The 14719-nt window shown below is 53.1% G+C and overlaps 1 protein-coding gene across 3 annotated transcripts in view; it reads right to left on the minus strand.

The window, feature by feature from the left end:
- The window catches only part of UNC13A (unc-13 homolog A), a gene marked incomplete at its 5' end in the record, with an annotated part of 60694 nt that extends 47496 nt beyond the window's left edge, over nt 1–13198 (minus strand). For all 3 annotated transcript variants that reach the window (XM_081135562.1, XM_081135563.1, XM_081135561.1), the window contains 4 exons: nt 638–755; nt 2570–2669; nt 3320–3349; nt 13177–13198. In XM_081135562.1, coding sequence (XP_080991688.1) covers nt 638–755; nt 2570–2669; nt 3320–3349; nt 13177–13198 — 270 coding nt within the window. The remainder of the gene's footprint in view (nt 1–637; nt 756–2569; nt 2670–3319; nt 3350–13176) is intronic.
- Between the last annotated feature and the right edge of the window lie 1521 nt (nt 13199–14719).

Here is a 14719-nt window from a genome sequence, read left to right on the forward strand (position 1 = left end):
CTCCCAAGGGAGTTGGGGAGGTAGGTCAGGAAAGGGCCCAGGGGTAATAAGATGCTGCTGGGCTCAGAATGGGGCAGGAATGGAGAGGAAGAAACTTAAGGCCAGGAGGCCAAGGTTATTGTCTAGTACCTTCAGGCCTGTTGTAAGCTTCCTTCTGCACAAAGTGCTAATTGCCCACAATATCCCTTCCCTTCTCTTCCATAGGAATACATTTTTAGCTGGGCCCAGGGCTATGTAGCTGAAGACTACATTTCCCAGACTCCCTTGCAGCTAGATGAGGCCATATGACTAAGTTCTGGCTAATGGGATGTGAGTGAAGTACCAAGAGAAACCTCCAGGTTTGACCATTAACTTGGAGGGCAAACTCCCTCCTTCATCACCTTTCCCTCCCCTAATGGTAATGCAAATGTAATGGTGATACTCCAGCAGCCATCCTGGGCCATGAGGAAGCACAGGGAAAGAAAGAGCAAATATGATGGAAAGGGTTTAGACCCTGGTGACTTTGGAGCTGCCACTGCAGCCCCAGATGTCGACATGAACATTGTCAAGGGCAGGAGGTAAATGTCCATCTCCTTTAGGCCACTGGTCTCTGGGCCCCTCCCAGGCACTCCTCCCCAACCTTCAGCCCACAACTCACTTCATTGGACTGGCGGATGGTCTGCAGGGGGATCCACACAGTGCCCACCATTGTGTCCCAGATGAGACCCTTGTTCCACACTTCCACTGTCAGCCCTAAATCTAGGCGGTTAATCTCACTGTGGAGAGAGAGGAGGGGGCAGGAAGGGGCAGAAGTGAGGGAATGGAGATTCAGAAAAGTCAGTTCACTCACCTTAGGACATATGGCCAACTGAAATTCAAACCCAAGCCTGGGTAAGTCCTAGCCAGGAAGGTAACACAGTGGTTCTTGTTTTACAGATGGGAAACTGAGGCCAGAGGGCTAAGTTACATGCTCAGGGTCTGCAAGCTGGGATGGAAGGGCTGGGACAGATATCACATACCTCTTGCACCCCAACTTGCCCGGTCCTTCCTCAAGCCCTCAGATCCCAAGAATGCTAGCTAAGTGAGGAAGATGCCCAAACACCCTTTGTGGCTCCTTATTATCCCAGGATAAGGGCATTTGGGGTGCCTGCATCCTTCCCAGTGTCATCTCTATCCAATCGCATGGGGACACCCTTGAGTATATGAATGACCCTATACCTGAGCACTTTCCCTGCAGGCCCCACTCTAGACATAGGCAGATTTGGAGGGAAACCTTGGTGAATGTCCAATTCACTGAATTTGTCAGTTTGCCAAAGATTTATCTTAAGGAATGTTCTTGAATATATCTGTTGACTGTGACCTAGTCATTCAGTAATTGGCTTTCTGGGAGTTGGGGACCACCCTGTCTCTAACCATTTACATCTCCCCAAGAATTGTAGGGCCAAAACATCCCTTCCCCAGATGCTTCTTTGCTCCAGGATCCTGACTGGGTTCTCTCATGGCCTCTACCACTGACAGTCCCCAGCCAGGCTCTACTCAGGGGTTGAGGGCTGCCTGGGTCCAAATCCCAACCCTGCCAGGTACAAGCTGCATGACGCTGAGCAGGTGGCTTAGCCTCTCTGGTCCTCTGTTTCCTCATCTGTAAAATGAGGATTACAGTAGCATCCTCTCTCTCAGTGTTGCAGGCAAATTTATTTAATCAAAGCCTTAGTGGAGAGCATGGCACGTTCCCATCATCAGATAGGCAGGTCCTGGGTGTCTCTAGGTTGAGAAGAGGGTCCAGGCCATGAATTCATTCAGAGATTAGGCAAATATTTATGGAGTGCCAGGCCTTGTGCTTGGCATGGGGGTCAGAGTAGCGACAGGTGGACTAGGTTCTACCCCCCTGGAGCTTACTCTTGGGGGTCAGGGCCATAAATATGTCCAAAACTCACACAAGTGACTAAAATAACAATTGATAGCAGGCCTGAAATTACTCTTCCATCGCAGCTTGGGGTAGTGGTCAGGAAGGGCTTCCCTAAGGAGGTGACAGAACTGAGACAGGAAGGATCAGAAGGAGCCAGCTGGGAGGAGGAGGGAGGGAAAGAGAAGAGCAAGTGCAAAGATCCTGGGGCAGGAACAAGCTGGTAGTGTTGGAGGAACCTTGCAGAAGTGGCTGTGGCTGGGACAGGTGAGCCAGGAAAGATGGAGAGAGATACTGGTGGGAGGTCACAGGGGCCTCCTTGGGGGCTGTGGGGAGGAGTGTGGGTTTTGTTCTGAGGTTGATGAGCCACAGGCAAATTTGGGGAGAGAGACAGGATGTGATTTGCAGTTTTAAAAATATCCCTCTGGCTGCCTGGAGAACAGATTGCAGGAGGCAGATTGCAGCAGGAGGCCAGGGCGGAGGCTGGTGGCACCAGGGACTTGGCTGGTAGCACCAGAAAGTGAAGTGACTGGATTTGGGAAGTGGTTTGGAGACAAAGCTGATAGGTGGACATGGAGTAGAGGGAGGAGGAAGGGAAGTCCCAGATGATACTCAGGTATTTGCCTCTGCCCAATGGGACCAGCAAGGTGCCATGGGGTGAGGCTGTGCAGGACCAATCAGACTCACAACATGAAATCCTGTTCCCAGCTGGGCTGGCTGCCCCGCACAGCAATGGTCGTGCTCTTGACATTCTGCACCTTCAGGGTCACATATGTGTTGAATTTCTCTGTGGCGGTGAGAGAAGGAGTTAGCGCAGGGGCTCAGGCACTCCTGGTGCCCCTTCCCAAGCTCTAGACAAGCTGCTGCGATTCCCCAGGTGCTGTGTGTGCTCGGGGCCGCCAAGTTCAACATACTGCTCTGCTTCTGTGCATCCCTTCCAGCCCAGCCCAGCCCCCAATGTTTCCCCATGACCAGCCTCTCAGAGCACAAGGGAGGGGCCTTGGTGCAGGGAGACATGGAATTTGAAAATGCCTAATCCTGCTGCTTAAAAATAACTATGTCCAACAGCCTTGGTTTTTAGTTAGAAAGACTGAGGCCCCAGACAGGAACAAAAGTTACTGTAAGAAACTCCCTTACCTCTCTGAGCCTCACTTTCCCTATCTGGAGACTGATCTAAGAGTCCCCAACCTGTCTCTTAGTAGCCTAGGAAGGGCCATTGGCTCAGGGTGAGCCCCAACTACCCTGGGGTTTTCAGGGGATGGCTGAGGAGATTGCTGGGACCACAGGCCATGTCTGACCCTCTCCATGATGCTTAGCAGACGCAGAGCCCAAGTCCCCCACCAATGAATGGCTCAGACCCCCTTCCTGGTCTCTCCAAGAGATGGAGAAACAGACAGACAGACAACACAGGACAGGACAAGCATAGGGGCCACTTACCTTGGGCACCATCAAACTTGGCTTTTTTGACTGTGGAGAGAGACAGATAGGGAAGGGAGATGGGGAGAGAGGCAGGGAGGAGAGAGACAGAGGCACAGAGAGAGACACCAAAATAGAGACATAACAAGAGAGACAGAGGAGAGAGACACAGAAAAAAAACAGAGAAGACAGAGGCAAGGGTAGAGAGCAAAAGAGACAGATGCAGAGACCAAACAGGAGAGAAAAACAAGATAAAGACAAAGGTGAAATGAGAGACAGAGACAAAGAGACAAGGAGAGGAGGAGAAATAAGGACAGGAGGGAGGCAGGGATGAGAGGGAGAGAGAGAAGCCATCAGACAGATGAGCAGAGGCAGACCTAGGGGTGGAAAGAATCTGGACCCTGGGAACAACCCCTGCCCCTCCTCCCTCCCTCTTAAACTCTCCTGAAGCTTCTCCCCTCCAGCTATGGTTTGACCCTCAGTTGAACAAGATTCAGAAGACGGAGCTGGGCAGGTGGCAGGAAAGGCCTCCCACAGGAAGCCCTCCAGGACTGCCACAGAGGGAGGAGGAGGGGAAGGGGGAGAGAGGAGGGACAAATTTCCAATGACCTCATCCTCCTGTCAAGCTGAGGAGACTTCTCCCCCAATTGTCCAGCTCAATCTGTCCTACCAAACACTCCCAAGATTTGGGGTTCAATATTCAAAGGGGGCACTGGAGGAGGTAGAACAGGACATCCCAGTCCTGGCTGAGAGGTTATTAGAGCTTTCCCAGTCCCATTCGCCTGCGAAAGGAGCAACCCAAATACATGTCAGGTTCCCATGTTGTCCAGTCTCCAGATTCCACATAACCCACAGTCCTAAGTGATTCAAAGCAATTTCACTCTTCACTGGCTTTTCTCACAGGGTAGTAAACATTCACTTTCAACATCTCTTGCACCCTGCAGCTGTCCCCAACAACTTTCTCCACCATTCACTCTCCACCTCCACCTAAAACTTGTTAACTTGTTACCAAACTGAGCGCTCCTCCTTTCCACATTTCTCCTCCCTTCGTTTCTTTTCAAATGAATGTTTTTGTTTGAGAAGGCAATACACGCGCACTTTACAAAATCAAACTAATAAAAACAATTACACGATGACGAGAGTAAGGTTCTTTCTAGCCCAGCCCTCAGTCTCCCTCCCAAGTGCGATCAGCATCAGCAGGCGCTGGCGGTGGCCTGGCGCCAGCAACCGTGGCACACGCGCGTCATTTTAGTTCCTGCGCAGACAGTAGCATCCTTCACCCCTGCAGGACCTTTGTGTTTTTCAGTGGGTTGTGAAGGGTGTGTGCAAGCAAGCTGGAGGATACATTTTTAGGAACAGAATTGTGGTTCTACTCTTCCTCCTCTTTTGAAAGTCAGTTTGGTCTTTTTCTGGGCAAATGCCACAGCCTCCCGTCTTGTTCGTGTCTCTGTTCCCATCACTTGAATTTCCATCATGCAAAAACAGCTGAATGGAGCCAGGGAAGAAAAAATTCCCATGAAGGGCAGAAGTGGGGTGGTTCTAAATACTTGTCAGTAAAGACTGTTTGTTCCTGTTGGGGGGTAAGGGTGTGGAGGTGGGATTGACTCACAGAAGCACTGAGTGCAGAGCAAGAGAAGGAATGAGTGCCTTCAATGCAAATGCTTGGGCATCATAGCCCCACCCCCAGCTGGGTTTAGGTTTGAGAGGTAGGGTGACCATGGACCATTGGCTGGGCATTGGGGGAGGTGAGTACCAGTTTAGTGTAGAGTCTGGTGGAATGAGGTTCAGTTTATTATGCTGTGTGACTCCAGGCAAGTGAACTCCCGTCTCTGGGTTTCCATCTCTGTCTCACTATGACTCATTCTCTCCCTGGTTTTCTAGGTCTGGTGTGTGTGTGTGTGTGTCCTTCTGTATCCCCCCTGTATTTCCTTTCTCTGTCTCTTTCCCCCACACCCAAAATCAGTCACCATGTCTTATCTTCCTCACCTTTCCACTCGAGGCACATCACTGCAAAGACCCCTTTCTTGGGTGCGTGCTCAGCCCCCATCCCACTGGACCCCTCTTATGCCCAGGTCACAAGAAGCTCACCCACACAGCCCCTCAGCCCTGGGGCTGAGAGAAGCTAACCGGGGGCACTTAGGATTGTGTGCACGAGGAACTCGAGGCCTCCCTCCTTGGGGGAGGTCCAGCTTCCAAACCTGATGACTCTGAATGGAGGGGCTGCAGGGACAGAGCGGGGAGGGAGAACGGTGGAAGAGACACAGAAAGGGGCTGAGAAAAACACACACACAGAGGGACCAACACGGGGAGAGGAAGGAAAAAGAGGAAGAAGGGAGTGGAGGTAACAAGTCATGAAAGTCAGAGACAGAGACACGGAGAGACAGAAGGAGAGACATGTAGATTTCCATCCTCAAGGAAGGGCAGGCAGGGGAGAGAATTGGCAGAGCTGGGAAAGAAGAGTTGGATGGAGGAAGAGAGGGGGTAGGTGGCAGACTCTGAGAAGATCCAGGGGCTGGCTGGGGTCTAGCCTGACCTGGCCTGGGCTCCACCCTGCAGCTCCCACTGTATCCCCTTTTTACAGATCTGGGACAGGGCTCAGAGAGGAGGCCAATGGTCCAAAATCTGTCCTCCATCATCTCCTGTTCGGGGGGGTTAGGGGGTGTGGTTTCTCCCCTGTCTTCCTCCCATTCTGCTTCTTTCCACCCGTCATTGTCTTTCTGTCTCCTTCCTTCCCTTCTCCCTCGGTCTCTATCTCTGGTCCCCACTCCTTTCCTCTACCCACTTTCCAGCTCCCGAAGCCTCTGAGGGCCAGAGGGCAGTGGGTTCCGTTGGGGTCTGGGGTCCGGCTCCGAGGTCAGAGGCCAGCTCAGGTCCCCATGCGCCTTCAGCGAGTCTAACATAAGGATGCCGGTGCATGTTCCTCATGGGGCTCAGAGGAAGGCGCGGGGACTCAGGGTGGGAGAGGGGGCTCAGGAAGGAATGGGGGGGTCAGGGAAAGGGGCTTAGAGTGGAGAGGAGCACCCGCGGGGTAGGGAGCTCATCGCAGGGTAAGGGAAAGGAGTAGGGGAGGGGAGTGAGGGAAGGGGCTCCGGGGGCTCGGGTGGGGGAGGGGACTCCGGAAGCGGGAGGGGCGCGGAGGAGCGGGTGGGATCTGGACAGCGGCCCGGGAAGGAGAGGGCTGGGGGAAGGGCCGATGGGGCTCCGCGAAGGAACCGAGGCTCTTTCTATTCCGTCCCCCCCCCCCCCCCCGTCTTCTCGTCAGTAAACGGTCGCGAATAAATGTCGCCTTCACCACCGTCATCATCACATCTGCGCCCCCCACCTTCCCCCCCCTCGCCGGGCATTGGGGTCACTGGGGCGGAAGCGCCTCCCTCCCCCGCAAGCTCCTGGTCACACGCATCAGGCTATTTATAACCTGGGCGTAGAGGGTGCTGGCGTCCCGACGGCTGGGAGTGACGGGTGGGGGCGGTGCCCGCTGCCGGCCGCTCTGACCCGCGGGCGGGAGGCGCGGCCGGAGACACCTGGTCAGGCCGGGTCAGCAGCCTGCGCCGCGGCCTCCGCGGTCCCTGGGGGCCCCATCCACGCGGACTGATTAATGAGCTTGCCCAGGCAGACGCTGGCCACGGCAGAATCGGTGGAGTCGGGAGCAGGGGCTCGGGACTCCCACCGGCGCTGCCAGGCCCGGGACCTCAGTTTCTCCATCTGGGAAATGGGGAGAGGTAGAGCTAGCTGGTCTCCTGTCTTCCCTTCTCTTTCTCCCTCTCCTCTTTCTTCTTCATCATTATTAGGATCAGCATTATTATACTATCATTACTACTATTATTATTTTTTAACTGATTTTTTTTTTTTTTTTTTGAGAGGGAGAGAGACATCTATTGTTTGCTTCCCGCACCGGGGATTGAACCGACAACCTGGGTATGTAACCTGACTGGGAAACAAACACGCCACCTTTTGGTGGACAGGACAATGCTCCAACCAACTGAGCCACACTGGCCAGGGCTACTATTATTAATAGTATCATTACTATTTTTTTATTTAGTTGGGTTTTAAATGTGCCCCTGGCCTGGATGGCCCTGGATTCTAAATGAGGTGGACTCCGGTCTTGGGGCAGGTGGCCCATGAGCTGCCAGGCCTGGGGGTGGGGGTGGGGAGTGGAGGATTCCAGCTCTCAAGAGAAACGTCTGAACACCTCAAGAAACTACAAGGAAGGGATGAAGCCTAGAGAATTCAGCAATAAATTGGAATGTTTGGTAGTTTCATATGTGATATTGATGGCAGACATGCGCTTTGTCATAAAGACACTGGCCCTGCTGGCTTTGCATCTGGGAGAGACGACTCTTCATTTATCAAAGACAGAAATAAGCCGGAGCCTCCGGTGTAACAAACACACCAAGAACCTTGACAGGGGTTTCTGTCTTTTTTGTTTACCAACTACCACTTAGAAGGAGGCCTGGCATATACCAGGTGCTCATTAAATAGTGTTAAATGAAGAAATAACGTCATTTCCTCTTCCCATAGCTCAGCTGTGAGACCTGGCCCAGCGGTGCTGCCCCTGGTTGGAAACGAGACGCACCCTCAGCCCCCATGCTGTTCACAGTGCTGAACCCTCCTCGCCACCGCCCGCTGTTGACTGCGCTGAACTCGCCCTTCATGCGTTGTCCTCGGTGCTGAATTCGCTGTCTGGCCCGTGTGCTTTCAAAGAATTTGGCGCCTCTTTTGCCGCCTGTGTACTCCTGAGCCGTCCTCAGGTGTGAGAACGCAGTGAGCTCTCAGGAGATGTCCTACCCTTATGGACCCCTTCAAGAAATCTTTTAGGCCCCGTTAATAAAATCACCACCATTGATTTTTTTCTGTCTTTGGTTCACACTTATTAAACCTTTCCACGAATAAGCATTGTGTCAATGGCTCTGTGTGCCTCATCTCACTGGAGAGTTCCAACAAACCTAGGCAGTGGGTGCTAGTAGTGTGCCCATTCTACAGATGGGCACATTGAGGAATGAAGCGGGTATGGGACTTGCCAGGAAGTGGTGGACTTAGGGATTCAAACCCAGACCTGCTGGACTCAGTATGTCCTGGTTGGCACCTCACAGAGCAAGTCCATTGTATGTGGGAGGAGAGTGAGGTCTAGGTTATGGAAGTGGCTAAGATTGCAACCCTGAAGACGAATCAGAGCCAACCCTGAAGGGCATCCTATGACGATGGTGGCAGCAAAGACCCAGATGCACACACCTCCTGGGTGGGTGGTATCAGGAGCATCCAGGAGCAGAGGGACTTGTGAAGGCCTCTTGGGAGAGAAGCAAGAGAATAGCCATGATGAATGGTAGTTCATGACAAAGCTGTTTACTGAGTGGATGAAGGAAGGCAATCCCAGCACAGATTCTCACCCCATGGAAGGGACGTCGGTGTCTCCCAGGTTCTGGAGGTTGAGAGGAGGCTGAACCTTTACCCCCTCCCAGTGGGCTGTGGAGTCAGGTAGTTACACCTCTGACTCTGTGGCACTAGGCCAGTTGTTGATCCTCCCTGAACCTCAGTTTTCCTCATCTGTAAAATGACTTGCTGTGAGGATTAAAGAGCACAATGAGCATAAAAGTCCTCAACATTGTTTGTAGGATGCTGAAGAAATGGTGTTTCTTATTGATATTATTAATTGTGAGGTAAACTCATCCTTACACTCATTTGCTAATTTGTAAACAAAATTCATTCATCAAATATTTTTGGAGCCTTTAAAACACTGAGCGGCGCCCCGGCCAGCATGGCTCAGTGGTTGAGCATCGACCTATGAACCAGGAAGTCATGGTTCAATTCCCAGTTAGGGCACATGCCTGGGTTTCTGGCTCAACCCCCAGTAGGGGGCGTGCAGGAGGCAGCTGATCAGTGACTTTCTCTCATCATTGATGTTTCTGTCTCTCTCCCTCTACCTTTCTCTCCCTGAAACCAATAAAATCATATTTTAAAAAACACTGAGTGGCCTGGCAAAATGCCATGAGGCACATAGGAAGATCTAGAACTGAATTCACACTACCATGATTTTGCATGTGTTGTTCCCTCTACCTAGAGCACCACCTTCCTTCTTCTTAGGTCCCCCTCAACTTTGAAGACCAAACAAATGGCAGTGGGTATATTAGGGCAAGCTTCCCAGAGGAAGAGAGCCTTGGATGCCCCCCTCCCAGGCTCCCTCAGCCCTTCCATTTCCTTCCCACTCTGACCCCACCAACGTGAGGTCAGGAGTAGGGCTGGGTCCTCAGAGCCTCAGTAGGTCTGGCACATAGTAGGTGCTCAATTAATGCTTGCTGAGAAAAAATATATATGACTACATGAAGGAACCAGGTGGTACTTGGTATTTGTGCCTCAGGACTCTGCTAAGACCTAGCAAGTGAACTGGTGGGCATTGGGGGGGGGGAGACAATGGGACTCCACATAAAAAAACAAATGAGAGGGGGCAGAGGCAAGGCCTATACAGAGTGGTCTCCCGTGTGTTGTGAAGTAAGCTTGCATTTATGTATGCTTGCCTGTATATTTGCTTTTGCTACAAGGGCAGGCAGATGTGTGTACATGGATGTGTGTGTGCATGTGTGGAGGGACATGTGCTCATGTGCAGTATCTGAATGCAGGTGAGGGTCTGCATGTATGTGCTGGGGAGTAGGGTGTGACTGCATGTGGAACATGCATGTGGGTTTGTAGGTGATGTGTCAGGTAGAAACATACATTGGTGTGTATGTGTGATGCAGGTTTTTTATCAGTGTGCAGATGATGTTTTATTGAATTGCACCCTTGAAATCTATATGGTTTTAGAAACCAATGTCACCCCAATAAGTTCATTAAAAATAAAAAGGGAAAAAATGTTTCAATTTCTGGGTTCAAATGTCAACACAGAGACACATTTTAGTACGATGGGTAGTCTGTTTAATTATTATTTTTAATTTATTGTTGACAGCGTTACATGCTGTGTGATGCAGTTTTATGGCATGTGCATTTGTTTACTTGTATGCATGTACACACTCATGTGAAGCTATATACATGAGCATGTGTCTGTATGCATCATCATTCACCTGTTCAAAGGGGCTGCTTTGAGTGTCTAAGCAAGTGTTGTCATGTGTGTACACACATAGCTTGGCATGTGCTTATGTGTACACATGTGTGTTTCTTAGAGATTTGGGATCCTAGCATGTATATATGGATACATATCTGCATGTTAAGGCATGAGCAGATTTTTATGAAACATGGATATTGTGAACATTCATCAAACACATGTGGATACATGTGTGTGCATGTACAAACACACACTTATATTGCAGGGACTATGTCTGTGGTAGCAGGCTGTGTCCTGTATACATGCATGTGCATGTATTTGCACGGGCCTGTGAATGCACACATTGGTCTGTGTGTGCAGTCACAGGGATGTGTTTTTCATGGAACCTTGGTCAATCCTGAGCACTTCTGTCCACACAGGGCAAGTCTAGGTATGAAGGTGCCAGCTCATGTGTGTGCAGGGATGGGTGCACGTGGGTGGGCCCCTGGTTGGGTGGTCAGGTATTTCCTCAACTCCAAGAATAAGATCAGACTCATGGAAAGCCCTCCTACCCAGCTCCACTGCTGTCCTGGTCCTCTCCCCTCCCATTCTCCCCTTCCACTGTCCTCAGGTCACCCCTACCCCTTCTAGCATTTCCCCCTCTTCCCACTTCTCCAAGTTCCCCCCTCAGCCTCTCCCAGCATCATACTGCTCCCCTTACACCTCAGGGTTGTACCCGCCCCACCTCACCCCCAGCCTTGCCCCTCCCAGGTACCCCCCCCCACTCTGCTGGTGACTCCCTCCCAGTAAGTTCCACAGAATCATCCAACATAATTCTTCCCCCAGTCATCCTTTCAGGAAGCCTCACCCTTCTTACTGCTGCCCCCCTTCACACCACCCCCGCATCCCAGCCTCCTGTTTGCGTCAGAGTTAAGGAGATTCTCCCCCTCCTCCCTAACTAGGCAAACCTTCCAGAAGAACCGAGCTCGGAGGATGTGAGGCAGGGTGGGAAGAGCAGAAAATCAGTCAGGAACACCCACATAGGCTCTCTGCTCCAGTGCCAGCCCTCCCGACCTCTTCACCCCCACCCCGCCTCCCCCCAAGTGCTAGGCAACTTAGAAGAGGGGAGAGGCCAGTTAGGGGACTTGGATCTTAAGCTCCCCCTCCCTTTAGGCCTAGTCCGTGGAAGTTGCATGGGGGGTCCCCTCCACCTCTCACTCCCCTAACTCCATAGGCCAAGAGCTGGGTGAGTAGTCTTTTGATCTTGTGGGCCCTTCTGCCACCGCCGGCCCCGCCCGTCGGGAACGAGCTCCGGGAAAGGAGGCCCCTGTCCCTTTAAGAACCCCGCGGTTCACGCCGGCCCAGCCAGGCGCGATCTGCACACGGAGAGCGCCGCGGCGGGGAGCAGGAGGGCGGGGCTGGGTTTGTGAATGGAGCGGCGGAGGGGGAGGTGTGGGAGGGGGAGGGGCGGCGGGGACGGTTCGAGGCTCCCGGGCCTGCCCACCAGGGTCTGGGCCGAGGCCGCGGTCCAGCTGGTTCAGCTCTTTCTCAGAAGGACACACACACACACACACACACACACGTACGCACACACACTGCCTATGTCTCTAGAAGCCTGACATCTCAGACTTGGCTGACACACCTCTTCCCCCACCCCAGCCTTCTTGAAGGGAGTAGGGGAGGCGGACCCCAGTCCTTAAAACCCAAGGTTGAGGCCTCTATAAGCCTGTGCCCGGGTTCACCACCGCCCTGCCGCCGGAGGTCGGAGGTCTCCCGAAGCCCGAGTTCTCGGCAGGAGTGCCCGGGACGCCTGGGTCCTGGAGGGCTGGCTTCCCCCCCCCCCCAGCCTTCGGAAGTGGGGACCGCTAAGCCCCTCCCGCGTCTCTCTCCCTCCTCCACCCCAATGCAGAGCACAGGCCTGGGCGTGGACCTCGGTATACAGATGGCGTTCTGGCCCCAAAATAGCTTCACTCCACCTCTCTTTCCCTCCCTTATGCACAAAATGGATGAGGTGAGGATGGGCCGGGAGGGGTGCAGGGGGACACTGCACCTCCAAGAAGCCAGCTCCCTGCAGAGAAGGCCGAATAATACGCGTTTGGAAGTGCTAGAGGGGGCGGGGAGCCGGGAGGCCCTCAGCCGACTCCCCCAGCCCCAATTCGGGAAGCCAACGAGTTAACTGAAAAAGCGCCCCAAGAACCCAACCACAGACCTCTTAGGGCATGGGGAGTGGAATCCCCAGCCCCTTCCCAGTCCCCAACCACAGACCTCTTAGGGCATGGGGAGTGGTATCCGCAGCCCCTCCCCAGTCCTCTCCACACCCAGCGCTGGGGGATTACTAGAGCTGGCGGCTGTCCTGATGGCTGAGCCCCCTTACCCAGATCTTACACGCTCAGGGGTTGGGGACCCCCCTCCTGCACTCCGCTTCGAATTCGGAACTCAGTCCGCGTCGGTGAGGACCCGCAGCCCAGCCCACAGCACAGACTCCTTCCAAGTACCCCTCATGATTTATTCGAACTCCCCAGCTCAAACTGCCCTTCCCCAAGCCCCCTGATAACCTGTTCTGCACAGACGCCCCGGTCTAGCCCGTTTCCAGACACAGCCTCGGGTCCCTGCTGGCGTCCACACGGGCCTCCGCGTGCAGCCAGGACCACGCGACCCCCCGCAGCTGCCAACACGACCCCTCTGGGGGCCCAGCTGCGTCTACACTGATCGGGCGCCCTGGCGCGTCTACGAGGGCTACCCCTTCAAAAGTCCAGCCGCGTGTGTTCCGCTCGACACCCTCCCACCCCTGCCGGAGCCCGGCCGCATCCACACGGACCCCGAAGCCAATCGGGTCCGCCTGTCACCGCCCCGCAGCCTTGCCTCCTACCTCCAACGCAAAGTAGAGACATTTCTCCGGGGCCGCCGGCGGACCGGCTCCGTCAGCTCGGGCTCAGAGGCCGCTGGGCTGGTGCATGGCTGGGGCGGCCGCCCTCGCTCGGCTCACGCCGGGGCCCAGCCTCCGCCGCCGGCCATCTTGGTTCAGCACCGGGGGCGCGGACAGCGCCTGACGTGTAGCTGACGCGAGGCAGCCGGGCGGAGCCCGGGGACGCCTGACCGCGCGGAGGCGCCCCGGCTGGGGCTCCACGGACGGCGGGCGGCGGGAGGCGCGTGGGGGTGGAGGCGGCTTTAAAGGGCCTGAGCCGGGTAGGAGCTCCCCAAGCCGAGTGCGTGAGGGCGGCCGCACCCACGCAGGGTCCCTTCTGGTTCTCTCTCCTTGAGTCGCTCTGTGCGTTTGCTGTCTCTGTTCTCCCTGAGTATCTTTATTCCTCTGTCTCTACGTCTCTATCTCTTTGCCTCGCTTTCTCTATTTCTTTGTCTCCCTGGGTCTCTCTGTTCCTCTGAATCTTTGTTTCCATGTCTTTCTCCATCATGTGTCTCCCTCTGAGCCTCTTTTTGTCCAGTCTCAGTGTCTCTGCCATGGCCCAAGTCGCGCTCTCTGTGTCTCTGTTTCACTCTCTCTCTAAGCCATTCAGGCTCTGGATCTTTGCACATGCTCGAACTGGATCCCATCTTCACTCCTTTGTGTAACTGGAAAACTCCTATTTATCCATCAGTGCCCAGTTCGAGCATCCCTCCATCGGAAGCCTTCCCTGATTCCCTCGAACTGAGCCTTTACTTTCTGGATGCCCCCAGCTCTTCCTCTGGTTGGGCCCTGACCCTGGCGCAGCTCTGATCACCACCCATCCCCACACATTTAGCTGGGATGTTTCATGTGGGCCAGTGCCCCAAAAACCTGTTTACTGTGTATTTCCAGTGCCTAGAACATTGCCCCAGGTCGTGCGTGTAACATGCATTTTTTGCTGCCATATAGTGTTTGCTCTAATGAAAACACCATTGGTTACTTATCTATTCTTCAGTTTGTGGACATTAAAATTGTTTCCACTTTGGGTTTATTACAGCCAAAGATTTTAGGAACATTCTCAGAAATATTGGCTGGTGAACATGGGTAAGGATGGCTGATCATAGGACACCTACATGCTCAGTTTCACAAGATAACATCAAATTGCTTTTCTGTGTTGCTCCAGCAATTTACATGGAACCAGCACCATATAAGCGTTCAGTTGCTTCACATTCTTGCTAACACTTTGAGTTGTCCAGTTTTCTGAATTGTGCCAAAGTGGAGGGGGGTGAACTGGTGCCTCATTTTGGTTTAGATTTGCTCTCTGATTGTTCATGAAGTGAAACTTTATATGTGATTATTGGTTTCTTTTTAGGGCAAAATGCCTGTTCAAGTTTTTTATCCATTTAAAAAATTTGACTCTTTTCCTGTTTATTTCGTAGTTCTTTATGCATGTTAGATACAAATCCTTTGTTGATTTCATGTGTTGTAAAAAATCTTCTATTGTGTGGCTTGTTTTCATTCTATTTAT

This window comes from Miniopterus schreibersii, assembly GCF_964146895.1.
Source record: "Miniopterus schreibersii genome assembly, chromosome: 4".
Taxonomy (NCBI): Eukaryota; Metazoa; Chordata; class Mammalia; order Chiroptera; family Miniopteridae; genus Miniopterus; species Miniopterus schreibersii.